The 19,647-nt window shown below is 59.1% G+C and overlaps 2 protein-coding genes across 2 annotated transcripts; both read left to right on the forward strand.

The window, feature by feature from the left end:
• Positions 1-890: 890 nt before the first annotated feature.
• LOC117438662 (hydrocephalus-inducing protein-like) lies at positions 891-11,925 on the forward strand. Its single transcript, XM_034074101.1, has 15 exons — positions 891-934; positions 1,977-2,113; positions 2,962-3,089; positions 4,628-4,684; positions 5,125-5,235; positions 5,401-5,559; positions 6,129-6,409; positions 6,586-6,805; positions 7,550-7,762; positions 9,114-9,277; positions 9,535-9,685; positions 9,932-10,162; positions 10,778-11,002; positions 11,467-11,618; positions 11,712-11,925. Exons 1-15 carry the CDS (start codon positions 891-893, stop codon positions 11,923-11,925), a joined length of 2,487 nt encoding a protein of 828 aa, XP_033929992.1.
• Positions 11,926-16,211: 4,286 nt separating this feature from the next.
• Positions 16,212-19,647, forward strand: LOC117438663 (outer dense fiber protein 3-like). Its single transcript, XM_034074102.1, has 7 exons — positions 16,212-16,320; positions 17,239-17,415; positions 17,500-17,581; positions 18,068-18,128; positions 18,545-18,685; positions 18,760-18,821; positions 19,440-19,647. Exons 1-7 carry the CDS (start codon positions 16,212-16,214, stop codon positions 19,645-19,647), a joined length of 840 nt encoding a protein of 279 aa, XP_033929993.1.

The raw sequence follows: 19,647 nt of genomic DNA on the forward strand, positions 1-19,647 counted from the left end.
GGGTTGGGTTTGCATCACGTTGTGGGGCTGAGATGCTCCTGTGTGGTGAGAAAGACGGCTGGGGGTGAGAAGCAGCAGGATCGCCTTTCTCTCCATTGCTGGAGCAGTTTGTGTCTGCGTGCTGGGGGAATGGGGCTTCCCGTCTTCCATGGGATTTGTGCTGCCCCACTGCTATTGGTGGTGTTCTGTGCTTTCAGGCAACGCCAAATATGAGAAGATCCTCCAAAAGGCCCAAGAAAAGCTGGACAAAGGCAGCCAGAGAGACGAGGCCATTGCTCTGGGGGAGGCTGTGGCAGCCGAGCCCCGCATGGATGACTCGGGCACCATGGTGAGTAGAGCTGCTGCCCTGTCCCACACGTGCCACCCTCCTGCGTGTCACTGGAGCCCCTGCGCCCCACGGCCCTGTGCCCAGGGCTCTGCTGGCACTGGGTGCCTCCCTGCACAGCCCTGGCCACGGACTGTGTCAGCTCAGCGTGTCCCATGGGCTGCCCACCTCTGGGAGTTGTCCCTCCTGGAGATGCACCAGCTCCTGACTACCCCAGGAGATGCTAAGGGCTGTGCTCAAGCAGTTGGGTTTATGGTGCTCTGAAGGACATTCAGGTCGGTGCTGGGGGTTTTGTTGCTCACTGGCCAAGCCCTGCCAGCTTTACAGCGTGTAAAGCAGCAGCCTGAATGCTCCCTGAGGCTGTGCTGTGTTCTGGATCTCCGAGAGGCTCCAGCTCTCTCATGGTTCCCTTTCCAGGAGAGCTTTTGTCCAAGCTGCTTTGGCACTAACTGGGGGCAGGGACATACTTGGAGCTTTGGAAGGTTTCTGGCTTGTCTGTCCATGTGTCCAGATCAGCTTTGATAACTGGGCAGGTAGAGACACTGGAGTTCATTTCTTTGGAGCTATGATCCTGCCTGAGAGAGCAGGAAGTGTCCCAGACACTGAGCAGTGAGACAGAATGACTCCATCGCCTCTCTCAACAAGAGTAGGGTGGGATCCTCCACCTGAGACAAGCTTGTGCCTTGGGAAGGACCTTTGCTAAGCAGCCCCTGTCTTTACTTTCCTCAGTGGGATGCTCAGCTGCAGATGCAGATGGAGGAGATGCTGATGGAGGAACATGCCGTGGAGCAGCAGAAAGCTCTCAGCTCCCGTCCCCCGGAGGACACAGCCTTTCACCAGCGTGTCCATCGGAGGCTTCTCAAGTTAGTAGGGAGTCCTGTATCCTGTGTGCAGGGGCCCCGAGGGTAACAGCCAGCAGTGCAGGCCTGCTCCTGAGAGCTCCTTGTGTCTCAGAGCTGGGAACAGCTGCGGACTTCAGAAGGGGCCTGATGCTGAGAGCTATGATGTGCTCCCTGTGGGCAGGTCGGTGTCCTCGCTTGCACAGTGCGCCCCTGAGCTCTGGAGGTGCTCCCCTCCCCACAGCTGCTGGGTTCTGTTCTCAGAGCTGAGGGGTGCAGACGAGCAAGCCCTTGCAGACAGCACAGGCACCACCCCTGCTGACCAGCTCTGAAAGGGGCATCTCAGAGCTGGCGTCTTTGTGCCAAGAAACAGACCCCACTATGCAGGAAGAGCAGGGAATGGTCCAGATCCCTTATGCACTTTTCCAAGTGGGATTGCCTGCAAAGGCCTCTGCAAGGAAATGCTATGACAAGGTCGTGAAGCAGTTTCAGGCTTGGGCTGGACACCAGCTTAGCAGTTTGATTGAGACCAGTGGAGATGCAGTGGACTTCTCTGCAATGGCTTTTTGCAGCACAGGAACTGTGTCCAGTACCCACTTTAAAGTCACTCGAAGATCCCATTGGTGGCTGATAAATCCTAGGCCCTGCACTCCCCATGACTTAGCCAAGTGTTATTACTGGGTACTCAGGCCTTGGGTTTCCTGGGCTTGGCTTGAGCTTTCAGAGCAGTGAATACAGAATTATCCACTCCATTTGCTTCTCCAGCCCATGCCATGCTGGGGTTTACAGAGTGTCCTTACTCCTCCTTTCAGAGCTGAGCTGCCCGAATATATCCTGGACCTTGGCTATGTTGTTCCCGGTGACATCCACACACACATGGTGAAGATCACCAACACTGGGCACTTCCCTGCATCTTTCCGTGTCGATGGATATGTCCTGTATAACACAGGTAACCCATGGTGGAGAGGCTTCACGGGGGCTTGAAGGAGCTATCTCTGACACATCAGCTGAAGCCATTGGACATGGGGAGATCTGAGTACTTCCTTGGACAGCTTTTTCCTCCTTAGTACCCCCGTGCTGGGTGCCCTGTTCAAGAGCCTGACTTGTGGCGAGCAGTGCCCAGAGACCTGCTCTGCCTGTGGCTGCCCTACAATCTGATTGCAGGGGCCAGAAGGGCTGATCACCTTGATCGCCTCTCAGCATCTTCTGCTCTTGGCTCCCGTGAGCATCATCCGAGTTTCTTTGTGCACTCTGAGGGTTTATGTTGCAAACAGATGGACCCTCTGTGGTTCGGAAGTGCTTTGTTTAGAGTTCATAGTGCCAGAGCACTTCTGCTCAGCCTTTATTGACCGGCCTGTGGGATCCTCTGCTCTATGGAAACAGGCTTCCCAAAGAGGCCTTGAGGTAAGGCTGCAGCTCCAGCACATGGTGACTGCTGTCTCTGCGGGGTGGCCAGTCGTCTCTTCTAAGCCGCTGTCAGGGAACACCCCAGCATTTGGTATCTTAGGTGGCAATTCTCCTTTGGAGAGGTCTATGCATCCTTCCCTGAGACGCCTGATGAAGGAATTGCTGGAGTTCCTCAAGCAATGTGATTTCTTTTTACTATGTAACCCCTGGATTCTGGTTGTGAAAGTCCTTTTGCTTTGGGCAGTGCCAGAGGGAGAAGAGCAGCTTCTCTGGAGATGCAAAGGGGTCTTTCAGAGAGCTGCCAGCCAGGACACCCCTGTGGCCTTACCGTGCTTCTGAGCCATTTCCTGTTGCTTGCATATCTCAGCTGCTTTATTTTGCTGTGTTCAGGCTTCAGCGTGTGCCTGGAGTGTGTGAAGCGCCTGCCCTCCTGTGAGAGCAAGACATTTGAAGTGTGCTTCGACCCACAAAGTGCCAACCTGCGCCTGGGAAAAGCGGATGTGCTCCTGCCCATCAAGGTACTCCAGGTTCTGGGGCAGGCAGCAGGTTGGGCACAGCAGCGAGTATCAGGTGGTCTCTCAACCGGATGCTCTGTCCTTCTCTAGGTCAGAGGAGGCCCCACAATCCAGGTCCGCCTCCGTGCCATGGTGGCTGAGCCGTCCCTCTGCGTGTCCAGGGACAGGCTGGAGTTCTCTGCTGTCCAGTGTGGGCAGTGCCAGGAAGAAACCATCCAGCTCCACAACACGTTCCAGGTCCCCTGTAAATGGTCCATCAGCATGACTGATCCTGTTCAGGAGGTAAAGCACAGACAACGTGTAACACACAACTTCTCGGTTGGGTTCTCTTTGCCTTTCCTGCCTTTTGTGCCCCTCTGGCTGCCTGAGCACTTGGGCTGCAGCTCGCTTGAGGAAGCTTTTGAGGGTACAGAGCAAGGCTGGTTCACCTGGGCCTGTTCACTAGCTGATGCTTCACTTCTCTGCTGTCTTCACCCATTCCTCCTCCTCTGAGGACACTGCCTCCCCATCTGCCTGCCCTGCCAGCATGTTTGCCCTCCAGTTCTAGGCAGTGGTGGCCACGTCTGGGTGGGATGAAGGTGCTTCCTGCACCGTGCCAGCATCTCAGAGCACTGCAGGAACCGAGGGTCTGTCCTCACAGACCAAGGAGACCTCACGCCACTGGTTTGTGTGCGCAGGTGGACAAACATCTGCCAGGGAGCGAGCACCAGAAGCTGCTGGAGGAGATGAAGTCTGTGCCCTGTGGCTTTGAGGTGCTGCCCTCAGCTGGAAGCCTCGCTCCAGGACAGCAGTGCCACGTCCAAGTCCGTTTTTCACCCACGGAAGAGGTGAGATTGGTGGGTGTCACGCCAGGAGGTCTGGCAGGGCAGTGTGGTAAGGGGAGGCCAGCCCAGGGAGCGGGGGATGAGCTCTGCCCCCACGTGGAGCTTCCTGTGCCTCAGTTTCCCCTGCACGTTCCCAAGCAGTTCGGGAGCCAGCTTAAATGATGGAGCATTCCCAAAGGCAGTTTGCATGTGGCCACCGTGACTTGGAAACTGGTAGCGTGTGACAGGATGGACACAAGTGCTTCCATGCCTGGGGACAGTCCCAGGGTTCTCAATTGCTCGTGGAGATTTCAGCGTCTCGTGTCTGGCTTTGACCAGAGGCAAGCACTGAGCAGAGAAGATGATCCTTATTTGTGCCCAGTGAGAGCTCAGGTGCCTCTTGCACACAGCTGATGTTTGCCTGGTGCTGCAGTGCCAGGACTGTGTCTGAGGAAGCAGACCTTTCTCATGAGCGTTGCGCTCCCCATGCCCAGGTGAAAACCTCTGATAGCCCATTTTAGATCCACCTGGGAGCCAACTGTCCAGTTATGCTCCAGAGCAGGACTCGCTGCAGTTCCTGAGAGCCATGCAGATGCTGTAGCCCCTGCTCTAAGTAAATACCTGTTTTGGGTTCAGCTTGGAGGTGCTGACAAGACCCCTGACCCTGGGCGATTGTTGACTTGGAGGTGCTGTCAGCTGGGGCTTCACGGAGGAGCTTTCTGTGCTGCTTCTTTGCAGAAGTGCTACCGGGGCGAGCTGCAGATCCAGATTTGCCAGAGCAGCCAACGCCTGCAGGTGCCGGTCTTGGGACGTGGTCTGGAGCCACGGCTGGAGTCCATCCCCGCAGAGCTGGAGCTGGGACCGCTGCTGCCCCAGAGCCATGGGGAAGAGGGGACAGTGGTGGTGAAGAAGCCCTGTGAGGTTTACTCAGTGCAGTTTGAGCAGCAGCACCTTGCTGAGGAGCAGGTGAGGGGGAAGGTCTGTGCACACTCTGTAGATTCCCAGCACTCCATCATGGCCAGGCTTGTGCAGGGAGACGGGGGCAGTGCGCAGGGCAAATCCTGGTGGCCTTCCAGGGTTAGCCAGCTCTGCTGGCAGGCTGCAGAGGGACTTGGATAATCCCTGCCCCTGGGGGGAAGGAATGTGGGAGGGGATGGCTCGGCTGGGGAGCCTGCTCACATGGTGAAGGTCAAGAAACTCATCCTGTCCATGGTTTCTCTTCCTTCTGTGCACAGCCCCTACGGACACCGAAAGATGACAACAGCCCCAACAGCTTGTTGCTGCCTCCTTGTGCCCCGGGAGAGAAGCTGACTGATGAGGCCCAAGGAAGGGGCATAAAAATGAAGGTGAGATGAAATCTAAAGGCTAAAACTCCAGGTGGCAACCGGCATGGTTTTCTCATTTCCTCCTCTCTTCCCCAGCCTCCCATGGTTTGGGTTTCTGCCACTAGAGTGGCAGAAAGCCTTTTCTCCTTCTTTCCTTTGGCTTGATATCAATCCCTACCGCCTCAGGTTGACGTTGTGGATCCACCAGGAAAGGTGGTGAAGCTGGGAAACGTCTGCATTGGACAGACGGTGAAGAAGATGGTCACCGTAGCCAACAAGAGTGCAGCCCCTCTCACCTTTAAGCTGAGGGTCACGTCCACCGTGCCAGAGTTGCAGGAAGCTGGGGTAAGGCCCGTTCCTTCTCTGCAGAGCACTTTGGTGTGCCTGCAGGGAGCGCTGAGCTGCTGTGGGTGGGAGCTAGTAGGTAATGACTCAGGTGTGGGCTGCCCTGGCTGCCTGTGCCTGCCCTGTCCTCCCTGCTGGCACTGCTCTGGCAGCAGATGCCTGCAGTGCGAATGCTTCAGCTGAGCTGGGTGCCAGGACTCCCCGAGAGCCAGAAGTGAGAAGGCAGCACAATTCCTCTAGCCTGTTTTAGACACATCCATCAGGATGCAGCCATGTGTTTTAGATCTGGAAAGGTGAGGGAGGTGAATCTTGAAAGAGGGAGAGTTGCAGCTCTGTTGGAACGTATGTGAAAGCTTTAGAAGACAGAGTTGACCTCGCCGTGACCAGGTGGACACATGGTAGAAAACACCTTTGGTATTCCCTAGGAATGCCTAGGAGGGAATGAGTGGGACTGGGGCAGTGCTGGTGGGGACAGAAGAGGAATTGGAAGCCTCTTCCCTGAGTGTGGTGAGGGAGGCTCCACAGCTCGCTTGCCAGATGAAATAGTCTCCACTCGTTTCTTTGGGTAGGTTCTGTGCTTGAAGCCCAGCAAGGATCTAAAGCTGAAGGGCAGAGGAGACACCTGCAAAGTGGAGGTGACCTTCTCCCCGAAGCGCCGCATGCAGCCGTTCAGCGGGGAAGTGCTGCTGGAGTGCCGCGGGCTGGTGCGCTCCCTCTGTGTGGTGCGGGGCTCCTGCCAGGGCAGCCTCGTGAGCCTGGACCAGGACCAGCTCAGCTTTGGAGCCGTGGTGCAGCAGAGCTACACGTGCCGGCGCGTCGTCATGCGGAACGCGGGCGACACGAGAGTCAGGTAAAGCAGCAGGTCCTGCCCAGCCTGAAGCCTTATTGCCAGGTGGCTCAGGGTCAGGCCTGAGATGTGGTGGGAAAGCCCACAAGAGACTTGGAGCCTCACACTGAGGCTTACACTGCCTTCACAGCTCCCCGTGGCTAATCCTTCTTTCCTGTCCTTGTGCTTTCCTCGGCAAGGTTTATGTGGGACACGGAGAGCTTCAAGCCAGACTTTTCCATCAGCCCCACAAAGGGTTACATCAGCCCAGGGATGGATGTCCCCTTGGTTGTGACCTTCCGCCCCTCGAAGCTGAGCCAGGCTGTCCAGTACGAGGGGCTGCGGTGCTTCATCCAGGGCAGTGAGGCTCTGCGGCTTACGCTGGCAGGATCCTGCGTGGAGGCCCCTGGCCCCAAAGAGGTAACGCAGCAGGGACAGGATGGGCCCCTGGACCCCAGCATCTGCACCACATCTCTCCCAGGGCAGGAACTGAAGGACACTTGTGAGCACAGACTCGCTGGTGCTGGGGTATCCCAGAGAGAAACTGCTGGGCAGGATTGCCAGAATTCCTGAGCCCTGTCATTGCCTTTCTCCCCTGTTCAAGGTGCTGCTCCTCCAGTGAGCAGCTCAGCTGTCCTGGCTCTGCACTGCAGCACCTGTGCCATGGGAACACCCTGCTGGGCTCTTCTGAGACCCTCCTCACAGAGCCACCTCACTGTATCCCAGCACTGCACCTGCAGCCACACTTCTCCCCCCTGCTGGGCCAGGGGAGGGCATTCAGCTGTAGGAAGGGGCAAGGCATCTGCATCCAGTCCCTGGGATGGGGCAGCCTGGGAGCTGTTGGCTCTTGCTCCCAAAGAGAGCGTGGAGCTCCTCTTCCTCCTGCCCACGAAGGAAGGGGCTGTGTGGCTGCAGATCTTGTCCTTGCACAGGAGTTTCCTTTCAGGACTCCCCGTTTCACCCAGCATGTGAAAGGCTTGTTCTGCTCCCTTCTTCAAGAGCAACCAGCTTGATTTACTCCAAAAGCTATGGCCAAAGCGTAATTTTTGCATGTGACAAGGAAAAGCTGCTCCCTGTGATCCAGGTCCTGGTGCAGAGCCAGCGTGAGAAGAGTGGGAAGGGTTGTGGGTACGACCCAGCAGCCTCTGTGCTCCTCTGTTACAGACGCTGACTTTCAGCTGCCATGTGCGTGAGAGGCAGAGCCAGACCATCCTCCTGTCCAACCCGAGCAGCGAGGCCTGGACCCTGCAGCCCATCATTGAGGGGAAATACTGGAAAGGGCCTGAATTTATCCATCTGGAGGCCAGGCAAAAAGAAAAGGTCTACCAGGTCACCTACAGACCCCTAACCATGAGCTCTGAGAACAAGAAGCACCAGGTACGTGAGCTGTGCCAGCGTGTGCTGACCCTCGTGGCATGACCCTTGTAGCTCACCCTGCTTTGGGCAGGAGGTTGGCCGAGATGACCTTCAGAGGTCCTGTCCAAGCTGAAGGTGTCCTGTGCCCTCTGTTGGAAGCTGGGTTTTGTGGTGGCTGGGGGCCAGGCACGGGCAAAGGGCAGATGGGAACTCGGGCCTGACACCAAACGTGTTGGAGCAGCTGACCTAAAGAGCCAGGCTTTCTGAAGGCCAAGAAATGAAGTTTGTTCTGCGCAGCTCCTGGTGGCTGCCTGTGGCAGCCCAGGGGGCTCAGAGACCCCCACGCTCAGCGCACGGCTGCACAGGCTCTCCGAGCCCTGGGCACAACCACTTGTGCCTGTCCTTGTGCAGCTTGCAGGGAGCAAGAAGGGCAAAGCTGCCCTGCAGTTTCTCAGTGCCCTCCTGGCCGTGAACAGGCACGTGGGAAACGAGAGAGATCTCTTGACAGTCATGCAGGAGCTGTGGGAGGAGCCCTTCCTGCAGGTCTCAGGCTGGGCACATGGGGGTGACTGGCCCCTCTGCAATGTTTTCTGTGCCACAAGCTCATAAATCCAAGGGGTCAGTTCAGAAGGGCTCTGGGGTGCTGGAGCTGCTGGGTCCTTGTCCCGCTCCAGCTGACCTTAACAGTAGGCCAGAAATGAGGTCAGAGATTTCTGGTCTCCGTCTCCAGGGTGCTCAGCAGATCTGTGCCCTTAGGGTTGCACGTGCTCAGCATGTCTTTAACGTAGAGCCTGCGTGAGGAGTCTTGCAGCTTTCAGCTGCTGTGGAGGCAGAGGAGATGGCAGAGGCAGGTGTCTGGGATCCACGGGCACCCAGAATGATCATGGATATGAACTTTCCATGGCCCACGGCTGGTGGGCCCCTGTTGTGCCAGCTTAGAGGCTGCTGTCTGGGCAGTGCTGTTGGGGCTAAGGCCAGCAGGACTGAGGCAATGGAGCTCATGAGGGACGGGCACCCCCTTCCCAGGACTGTCCCTGCATGAGCACAGGCTGGCAGGGACGTGCCCAGGTGAGTGTGGCCAGTAAGGGAGTGTTGGGATGTGCAGAGCAGCTCTGCTGCAGGGCCCGTGTCTCCTTGCTTTGCCCAGAGATGCTGCCTCTGTGTCCTGTAGCTGTGCCATGTCCTGTGGGCCATGCACCCACTCACAACCAGCTCTGAGCAGGTGCGATGCTGGTGCCTCCTCCTGCACGGGACAGGGCTGCAGGCAGAGCTCTGCCAGCTGGGCGTGCTGGAAGTTGCTGCAGTGAGAGCCTGAGGCATGGGGCTGGCCAGGGGTGCTCCAGAGCCGACTTGTCCTATTCGTTGTCTGTAGGGCTCCATCTTCTTCCCCCTACCGGACGGGACAGGCTTACGCTACCACCTGGAAGGAACTGCTGAAGCCCCCAGGTGTTCAGGGGCCATTTCCCGGCAGGTTCCATGCAGGAAGTGCCACACGGAGCTCATCCCTGTGTCCAACTGGCTGCACAGACCACAGAGGTGAGTCCAGCCCAGGAAGTCTGGAAGTGCCTGGAAGCTCCTTCCTGAAAGCTTGTCCCTCTCCTTGGCCGTGTCTGGCCATACCCACGTTCTGCCTGTGCAGAGGCACCCTGGAGGGCTTTCCTGCAAGGGGGATGAGAGCTGGTGCCCTGTGCCTGAGGCACTGAGGATGAGAGGGGCTGTATTGTACCCCCACACGATGGGTATCCTATGGGAGTCCTTCGTGTTGACCTTCACTGTGTCCTTCTCACCCACAGGTTCCTGGTGATTATTGACATGCTCAAACCAGAGAACCTGGAAAGCAGTTCTGTGCTGCAGGGGTGTTCCTACATGGACGTGCCAAGCTCTGCGAAGAAGGACTACCAGCTCACCTTCCTCTCCTACAAAGAAGGAGTCTTCAGGGCAAAGGTAAGTGAGGACACTGGTCTGCAGGGCCCTTCAAGGAGCTGTTGGCTCACCGAGAAGCTACATGCCTCTTCATACCTCCATGTGCACAGGTCCTATGAAATACCGCACGTGCTTTCTGTGGTCTTGTGCTCTTCCTCGGTGGGTGCTCACAGCCATTCCTGGAAGCAGGGCGCTGAGCTCAGTGGGCTCTTTTGGGTCTGTTTTCATGTGTGGAATGAGCAGCCCTTCCCTTTCTGTCTGATTTAGGTGACCTTCCTCAATGAGACAACCGGAGAGTACTTGTTCCACATGGTGACTTTCAAGGCGGTGGCTTCAGGACCCATGGGCACTGTTCAAATGAGCACCGCTGTTCGGCAGAGAGTGTCCTCCAGCGTCAAGGTGGACAACCCTCTGCCTGTCCCGGTGACGTTTGACATCAACTGCAAAGTGCCTGACGTCAGCGTTCCCCAGCACTTTACTGTCCCTGCACAGTCGAAGGTAGGGGCAAAGCTCCTCCGGCTCCCTCTGCTCTCCCTACTCCTGGCTGCAGGGGATGCTCTTGAAGGGTGATGCCTGAAAGGAGCCATGTGGGGCTTCCTTCCGTGGTGGCAGCTCCCTGCCGATGATCTAGAGAGGGAGCAGTGTGCGAGAATATCCCCAGTGGGCATCATCCTGCGCAGGTGGAGCCTGCCCTGCTGCCCCCTGGAACACGCTGCAAGTGGGCCTCACGTGGCAGGTCCTTGTGCCACGTGCCCCTCATTTAGTGTGGTGCTTCCAGCTGTGAGTGGCTGCAGGACAAGCCTCAGCCCATGGCCAGGTTGTCTGCAGCCTGGATTGACAGGAAGTGGTGTGTGCCCTGGGGGAGCACAGGGGTTTTTATGGTGGGAAGCTTCTGGCATCGTGCTGGAGGGCTGTGAGCTGTTGGGATCTGTCCCTAAGTGAACCATCCCCCAGAAGGAGCAAGGCTGTGCCCGAGAGAGGGGAGTCAGAGCAGGGAAGGCAGCCCAGCCTTCCGGCACTGCCTGAGCACAGCAGGGACCAGCTGCCCCTTGTCAGGCACACGTGTTCCCTGCCTCTGCCTGACAAAGTGGCTTTTTCCTTCCTTCCTCCCAGGCGGATCTTGTCTTGGAGTATCAGCCCCTGCAAACGGGTGAGAGCAGCGGGCAGCTGGTGCTCCAGAGCAGCAACTTGGGCTCTCTGTTTTACACGCTGCAGCTGAAAGCCACCTGGAGCAGGCCAGAGAAGCCCGTGTATTTCCGCACCAGGCTGGGCTCCCGTCAGACCATCACCACCAAAATACGGCATTTTGCCCAGCAGAAGACCGAGTACCTCGTACAGGTGAGCGCGGCTGCCGGGGCTCTGGCTGGGAGGCAGCTCCTCTGGCCAGCACCAGCCCTCTCCACCAAGGGCTCCAAGTGCCTCTGGCTTGGGGTGGCAGAGCCAGGGTGGCCATGTGAGCCCAGGGGTCTTCCCACTGGTGTGGGCTTGTCACCAGCTGCACTGTCCTCCCTTGCGGGCCCGTGTCTGCTGCCCTGGTTGGAGCTGCTGTTGCAGGTGCCACGGTGCCTGGGCTTGCTTCCCCCTTGCAGCCCAGGTCTGGCAGTCAGGCGTCTTGGGGCTTGGGTGCAGGGTTGTCCCTGCTGGGCACGTTTGCACAGTTCTCGTGCCCATTCCCGCAGGCACTCACCAGGAGTGTGGTGTGGGTGGGCCAGGCCAGGGCCAGGGGACCATCGTGTTCTTCCCGAGGTGCTGGCTCTGCTGTTGTGACCCACCCCCCATGGTCTCTTGTCTCCCCTGCACAGACCGACTGTGCCGACTTCCAGACGGCAAAATCCATCAGTGCGGCACCCGCCAGTGCTGGGGGCTCGGACCTGAGCGTGGAAGTGACCTTTGAGCCCTGCCACCTGGGCGAAGCCAAGGCCACGCTGCAGCTCAGCTCTGCATTGGGCGGGCAGTACTGCATCCCACTCATGGGCCTTGCGCTGCCCCCTGAAGCCCAGGGCCCCTTCCTCATCCCAGCCGGCGGCACCACCTCCATCTCCTTCAGGAACGTCTTCCGGAAGGCCACGGCGTTCCAATACGCAGTGAAGCACCCGGGCTTCACCGTCAGGGCCCCCGAGGTGCTGCGCGCCAAGAGCAGCACCACCATCACCGTCTCCTTCGCGGGCGGCCCGGCTCCTGTCACCAGCAGGCTGGTGGTCTCCTGCCCTGGGGGCTCCTGGATCTACCACCTCCGGGGCCTGCCCTCCCCCCGCAAGTGAGCAGCTGCCCCCAGCCCTTCCTGCCACGTTCGTGCTCTCTGGAGCAAATAAATGTCATTTAACATCCTCCCACACGACGTCCTTGTCTCTGAATGGGAGAGACGTGAATTTGCTGGATGGACACCCGGTGGACAAGGAATTGGCTGGATGACTGCACGCAGAGAGCTGCGGTCAGTGGCTCTATGTCCAACTGGAGACCAGTGAGGAATGGTGTCTCTCAGGGGTCAGTGTTGGGGCAGACCCTGTTCAACATCTTTGTTGGTGACACAGACAGTGGGATCGAGCACCCTCAGCAAGTTTGCTGACGACACCGAGCTGTGTGGTGCAATCAGCGTGCTGGAGGGAAGGGATGGCATCCAGAGGGACCTGGACATGCTGGAGAGGTGACCAACCTCCTGAAGTTCATCAAAGCCGAGTGCAGCTCCTGCCCCTGGGTCAGGGCAATCCCAAGCACAGCTACAGGCTGCACGGAGAAGTGATTCAGAGCAGCCCGAGGAGAAGGGCCTGGGGGTCAGAACATGAGCTGGCTTCAGCATGGGCTTGAGCCCAGAAACCCCCTGTGTCCTGGGCTGTATCACCACCAGCATGACCAGGAGGTCAAGGGAGGTGATCCTGCTCCTCCACTCTGCTCTCATGAGACCCACACTTGGAGCACTGGGTAGAGTTCTGGTGTCCTCACCAGAAGGACGTAGAGCTGTTGGAGCAAATCCAGAGGAGGGTCATGAGGATGCTAAGGGGGATGGAGCAGCTGCTGTACAAAGACAGGCTGAGAAAGTTGGGGCTGTTCAGCCTGGAGAAGAGAAGGCTGCATGGAGACCTCATAGCAGCCTTCCAGCATCTGAAGGGGCCTACAAGGATGCTGGGGAGGGACTCTTGATCAGGGCCGGTAGCAATAGGACAAGGGGTGATGGGCTTAAAGTGAAACAGAGGAAGTTCAGGTTAGCTAGAAGGAAGAAATTGTTCCCTGTGCGGGTGGTGAGGCACTGGCACAGGTTGCCCAAAGCAGTGGTGAATGCTCCATCCCTGGCAGTGTTCAAGGCCAGGCTGGACGTGGCTTGAGCACCATGATCTTGTGTGAGGTGTCCCTGCCTGTGGCAGGGTGTTGGAACTAGATGATCTTTAGGTCCTTTCCAATCCAAACAGTTCTATGATTCTGTTATTCTCTAAGATTCTTTGGGAAGGCATGGTTAAGACTTCAGGTGGTTCCCCTTAAAGGTAAAAAGTGGAGAATGAAGACCTTAGGCCCACTGTAGGAGAGGATCTGGTTCGAGACCATCTTAAGAACCTGAACGTGCACAAGTCCATGGGACCTGATGAAATCCGTCTGCGGGTCCTGAAGGAGCTGGCAAATGAAGCTGCTAAGCCACTGTCCATCATATTTGAACAATCATGGCAGTCAGGTGAAGCTCCCGATGACTGGAAAAAGGGAAATACAAGCCCCATTTTCAAGAAGGGGAAAATGGATGACCCAGGGAATTACAGAGCAGTCAGTGTCACCTCTGTGCCTGGCAACATCTGGGAGCAGATTCTCTTGGAAGGCATGCTAGGGCACATGAAAAACAACCAGGTGCTTGGTGACAGCCAGCAGGGCTTCACTAGGGGAAAATCCTGCCTGACCAATAGGGTGGCCTTCTATGATGGGGCTACGGAACGAATGGACAGGGTTAGAGCAGTTGATGTCACCGACCTGGACTTGTGCAAAGCGTTCAACACTGTCCCACATGACATCCTTGTCTCTAAATTGGAGAGACATCAATTTGATAGGTGGAGCACTCGGTGGGTAAAGAACTGGCTGGATGGGTGCACGCACAGAGTTGTGGTCAATGGCTCAGTGTCCAGATGGAGAGCAGTAATGAGTGGTGTTCCTCAGGGATCGGTGTTGGGACCGGTCTTGTTGGACAGCTTTGTCGCTGACATGGACAGTGGGATTGAGTGCGCCCTCAGCAAGTTTGCCGATGACACCAAGCTGTGTTGTTCGGCTGATCCACCGGAGGGAAGGAATGCCATCCAGAGGGACCTTGACACGCTTGTGAGGTGGGCTGATGCCAACCTCATGAAGTTTAACCATGCCAAGTGCAAGGTCCTACACTTGGATTGAAGCAATCCCAGGCACAGCTACAGGTTGGGCAGAGAAGAGATTCAGAGCAGCCCTGTGGAGAAGGACTTGGGGGTGTTGGTCGATGAGAAAATGAACATGAGCCAGCTTCAGTGTGTGCTTACAGCCCAGAAACCAACTGTATCCTGGGCTGCATCAAAAGGAGTGTGACCAGCAGGTCAAAGGAGGTGATCCTGCCCCTCTACTCTGCTCTTGTGAGACCTCACTTGGAGCATTGTGTGCAGTTCTGGTGTCCTCAACACAGAAAAAGGACATGGAACAGTTGGAGCAAGTCCAGAGGAGGCCACGAGGATGATCAGGGACTGGAGCAGCTCCTGTATGAAGACAGGCTGAGAAAGTTGGGGCTGTTCAGCCTGGAAAAGAGAAGGCTGCGTGGAGACCTCAGAGCAGCTTCCAGTATCTGAAGGGGGCCTACAGGGATGCTGGGGAGGGACTGTTCATTAGGGACTGTAGTGATAGGACAAGGGATAACAGGTTGAAACTTAAACAGGGGAAGTTCAGGTTGGAGATCAGGAAGAAATTCTTTGCTGTTAAGGTGCTGAGGCACTGGAATGGGTTGCCCAGGGAGGTGGTGAATGCTCCATCCTTGGCAGTGTTCAAGAGCAGGCAGGATGAAGCCTTGGGTGCTATGGTTTAGTGTGAGGTGTCCCTGCCCATGGCAGGGGGTTGGAACTGGGTGATCTTAATGTCCTTTCCAATCCTAACTAATTCTATGATTCTATGATCCTACACCCTTGTATGTCTCCATCTATGCTCCCATGTCCTTGTACCCCCTCACCCTCCCCCGTGCTGCCCAGTGTTGTGCCGGTGTCCCAGTAACCGAGGGAGGAGAGAGGCTGCAGCTGGACTGTGCAGGGTGAGAGGCTGCACAGGGACCTACACCCTGGATGGGGGACCCCCACTATTGGGGTGCATCCATGGGGTGCTGGGGGCTGTATCCACAGTGTCCTGGGGCCTGTGTCCATGGGGTGCTGGGGGCTGTATCCATGGGGTCCTGGGTGTCCCCTCCGGGTGCTGAGCAGGGGGATTCCAGGGTCTGCAGATTTCCAGAACTCCTCCATGGTGACCACGGTGACATGGTGCCTGTGCCACCTCCCTGTGAGAGCCGCCTGTGTCCTGCAGGGTCTGGTTCTGTGTCCCGCGGGATCCAGTGCTGCTTCTCGCAGGATCCAGTGCCGTGTCCCACAGGATCCAGTGCTGCTTCCCACAGGATCCAGTGCAGTGTCCCACAGGATCCGGTGCCGTGTCCCACAGGATCCAGTGCCGTGTCCCACAGGATCCAGTGCAGTGTCCCGCAGGATCCAGTGCTGCTTCCCACAGGATCCAGTGCAGTGTCCCACAGGATCCGGTGCCGTGTCCCACAGGATCCAGTGCCGTGTCCCGCAAGATCCAGTGCAGTGTCCCACAGGATCCGGTGCCGTGTCCCACAGGATCCAGTGCAGTGTCCCACAGGATCCAGTGCCATGTCCCACAGGATCCAGTGCAGTGTCCCACAGGATCCAGTGCAGTGTCCTACAGGATCCAGTGCAGTGTCCCGCAGGATCCAGTGCAGTGTCCCACAGGATCCAGTGCAGTGTCCCGCAGGATCCAGTGCAGTGTCCTACAGGATCCAGTGCAGTGTCCCGCAGGATCCAGTGCAGTGTCCCGCAGGATCCAGTGCAGTGTCCTACAGGATCCAGTGCAGTGTCCCACAGGATCCAGTGCAGTGTCCCACAGGATCCAGTCCCGTATCCCGCAGGATCCAGTGCCGTGTCCCGCAGGATCCAGTGCCGTGTCCCACAGGATCCAGTGCAGTGTCCCACAGGATCCGGTGCCGTGTCCCACAGGATCCAGTGCCGTGTCCCACAGGATCCAGTGCAGTGTCCCACAGGATCCAGTGCAGTGTCCCGTATGATCCAGTGCAGTGTCCCACAGGATCCAGTGCAGTGTCCCACAGGATCCAGTGCCGTGTCCCACAGGATCCGGTGCCGTGTCCCACAGGATCCAGTGCAGTGTCCCACAGGATCCAGTGCCGTGTCCCACAGGATCCAGTGCAGTGTCCCACACGATCCAGTGCAGTGTCCCACAGGATCCAGTGCAGTGTCCCACAGGATCCGGTGCCGTGTCCTGCACCCCCTGTCCCGCAGGCTCAGGTGTGGCTGAGGCAGGCGCTCACTGAGCAGTGTCCCCCATGTCGGACAGCCCCTGGGTGTGCAGCTGGAGGCCCCACTGCCCTCGGGGCCCCATCACTGCCCTCTACACCAGCCCCGGGCCCAAGTACGGGCTCCCCTCAAGCATCGGTGAGTGCGGTGGGGGCCTGAAGGGGATGTGGGGATGGGGGGTGCGGGGGGGGTCTGTGCTCTCCGGGGGGGCTGTGGGGGGTCTGTGCTGTCGGGGGGGGCTGTGGGGGGTCTGTGCTGTCGGGGGGGGGCTGTGGGGGGTCTGTGCTGTCGGGGGTGCTGCAGGTGTCTGTGCTGCAGGTGTCTGTGCTGCAGGTGTCTGTGCTGCAGGTGTCTGTGCTGCAGGTGTCTGTGCTGTCAGGGGTGCTGCAGGTGTCTGTGCTGCAGGTGTCTGTGCTGTCGGGGGTGCTGCAGGTGTCTGTGCTGTCGGGGGTGCTGCAGGTGTCTGTGCTGTCGGGGGTGCTGCAGGTGTCTGTGCTGCAGGTGTCTGTGCTGCAGGTGTCTGTGCTGCAGGTGTCTGTGCTGCAGGTGTCTGTGCTGTCGGGGGTGCTGCAGGTGTCTGTGCTGCAGGTGTCTGTGCTGTCGGGGGTGCTGCAGGTGTCTGTGCTGCAGGTGTCTGTGCTGTCTGGGGTGCTGCAGGTGTCTGTGCTGCAGGTGTCTGTGCTGTCGGGGGTGCTGCAGGTGTCTGTGCTGCAGGTGTCTGTGCTGTCAGGGGTGCTGCAGGTGTCTGTGCTGCAGGTGTCTGTGCTGCAGGTGTCTGTGCTGTCAGGGGTGCTGCAGGTGTCTGTGCTGCAGGTGTCTGTGCTGCAGGTGTCTGTGCTGTCGGGGGTGCTGCAGGTGTCTGTGCTGTGGGGGGTGCTGCAGGTGTCTGTGCTGCAGGTGTCTGTGCTGCAGGTGTCTGTGCTGCAGGTGTCTGTGCTGTCAGGGGTGCTGCAGGTGTCTGTGCTGCAGGTGTCTGTGCTGCAGGTGTCTGTGCTGTCGGGGGTGTCTGTGTGTTTCGGTGTTTGGCTCCCAGCCCCCCCCGTGCCCCCCCCTCAGGTTTCCTTGCGCACGCCCCGTGCCGGCCCCGCGCTCCCGGAGCGGCCGCAGCAGCAGGGCCTGGGCCCCGTGTACCTGGTGCCTTGGGGCAGCACCGCCCACGGCAGCACCCGGAGCCCCCGTCCTCCATCTGCGGCCGGCCCCGGGACCCGCTGCCCTTCAGCACCCCCGGCCCAGGTGAGCCCCCCCCGGCCCCGCACCCCCCCCCCCCCCCGGCCGGGCAGTGCAGAGGCCCCGCGCTGAGCCCCCCCCCCCCCGCAGTCCGGTACTTGGTGCAGCCCCACGGCCCCCGCCTGCTCCCTGAGCCCCCGCACCCGGCACGGGGCCGTGCAGCAGACACCAGGTGAGAGCGGGACCCGCAGCAGGGGGGGGAGCCAATCCTTACCCCATGGGATGGGATGGGATAGGGCTCCTATGATCCCCCATGGGATGGATGGGATGGGACAGGGTCCCCATAATGCCCCATAGGATGAGATGGGGCCCCCATGATCCCGGAAGGGATGGAATAGGGCTCCTATGATCCCCCATAGGATGGATGGGGTGGGATTCTCTATGGGATGGGATAAGATTGGACCCCATGATCCCCATGGGATGGGATGGGATAGGATGGGATCGGCTAGGGCAAGATTGGATGGGATATGATCCCCCATGGGATGGGACCCTGATGATCCCCCCACCATCACCCATGGGATGGGACCCCCCTCATCCCTGAACTGGACCCCATAATCCCCCACAGGATGGAATGGACACCCCCTCCCCATATTCCCCACAGCCTGGGATGGGCTGGTCCCTCCCTCCTGAGCGGTGTCACCCACTGACCCCCGTCCCCAGGCCCCTCTACCTATCACCTGCCCCCCATGCTGGGCCCACACCTTGTGAGCAAGACCTCAGCCCCAGCTACTCCATGTCAGGGGCAGCACCGTCAGCACCTTCTATGAGGACCTGTGCAAGGTGGGGCAGAGACTCAGGTGGATGGGGCCTGGGGGTTGAAGGGAGTCAGGGAACCAAGGTCCTGGGGTCAGGATGCTGAGGGGCTGGTGGGTGAGGGGGCTGGGTACCAGGGGTCAGTGTGCTGGGAGGGTGATGGTGCTGGGGGTCAGGGCACCGGGTACTGGGCACCAGGGGTCAGGGTAGTGGGGGGTCAGAGTGCTGGGTGTCAGGGTGCTGGGTGTCAGGGTGCTGGGTGTCAGGGTACTGGGGTGTCAGGGTGCTGGATCTCAGGGTGCTGGGTGCAGGCTCTGGGTGCAGGCTCTGGGTGCAGTGCCGGTGCTGATACCCACCTCATGCTCCCCTGCTGTGCCTGCAGAATCCAGGCCCAGGCCGGTACCACACGGTGGACACGGACGTGTACAAGCACCGGGCACCGCGGTTCTCCATGGTGGCGCGGAACATGCCGCCGGGGGACACCACCACCAAACCGGGCCCCGCCGCGTACAGCCCCCGGCAGGTCAGCAGGGACCCCCGGGGGCAGCCATGGGGGTCACAGACCAGAACCCCCCCTCACCGTGTGCCCCCCTGCAGAGCCGGCCCCAGGGAGTGACCTTTGGCATCCGCCACTCCGAGTACCTGACACCATCGTGGACGTGCCCGACTAGAGCCTGCGGCCGGAGCTGGGAACGGGCTCCAGGCAGGAGGGGGCTCCGGCCGGGAACAGAACAGGATGTGTTCAGAGGCACCCCCGGCTCCAGCTGTGGTCCTTGCGCCACCTGTGCCCTGTGCTGGGCAGAGCCTCCCGCACACTGCGGGTGCCCTGTTCCCATTCCCAGCCTGTGCCCTGTGCTGCTGGAGGAGGAACTGGAGAGGCCATGGGAAGTGGGGCTGAGCTCTGGCTCAGGGTTATGGCTCCATAACCCCATAGCCCCACAGCACTGTAACACCATAGCCCCATAACCCCATAGCTCCACAGCACTATAACCCCATGGCCCCATAACCTCATAGCCCTACAGCCCCATAACCTCATAGACCCACAGCACTATAACACCATAGCCCCATAACCCCATAGCCCCACAGCACTGTAACACCATAGCCCCATAACCCCATAGCTCCACAGCCCCATGGCTCTATATAGCCCCAGAGCCCCATTGCCCCAATGAACCCCATCCTCTATGACCCCCAATGATGACCCCATGTCACCCATGACCCTATCATACCCATGACCCCAATGACCCCATGACCTTGATGACCCTCCATGACCTCCATAGCTGCCCTGTCCCCATGACCCCGGATGACCTCCTGGCCTCCATCCCCCCCCCGTGTCACCCGGTGCAGCAGGGGGCGCTCCGCGGGTCCGCCCGCCGCCAGGGGGCGCTGCCGCGCGTGACGCCGGCCTCGGCGGACGCGCCCTCCCCACAAGCCCTGCCCCGCAGTAGGCTTGCAGTTGTGGGGTTGTTATGGCTGCTTCCCCCATAA

The sequence above is a fragment of the Melopsittacus undulatus genome, unplaced genomic scaffold, assembly GCF_012275295.1.
Source record: "Melopsittacus undulatus isolate bMelUnd1 unplaced genomic scaffold, bMelUnd1.mat.Z mat_scaffold_55_arrow_ctg1, whole genome shotgun sequence".
NCBI classification, from domain to species: Eukaryota; Metazoa; Chordata; class Aves; order Psittaciformes; family Psittaculidae; genus Melopsittacus; species Melopsittacus undulatus.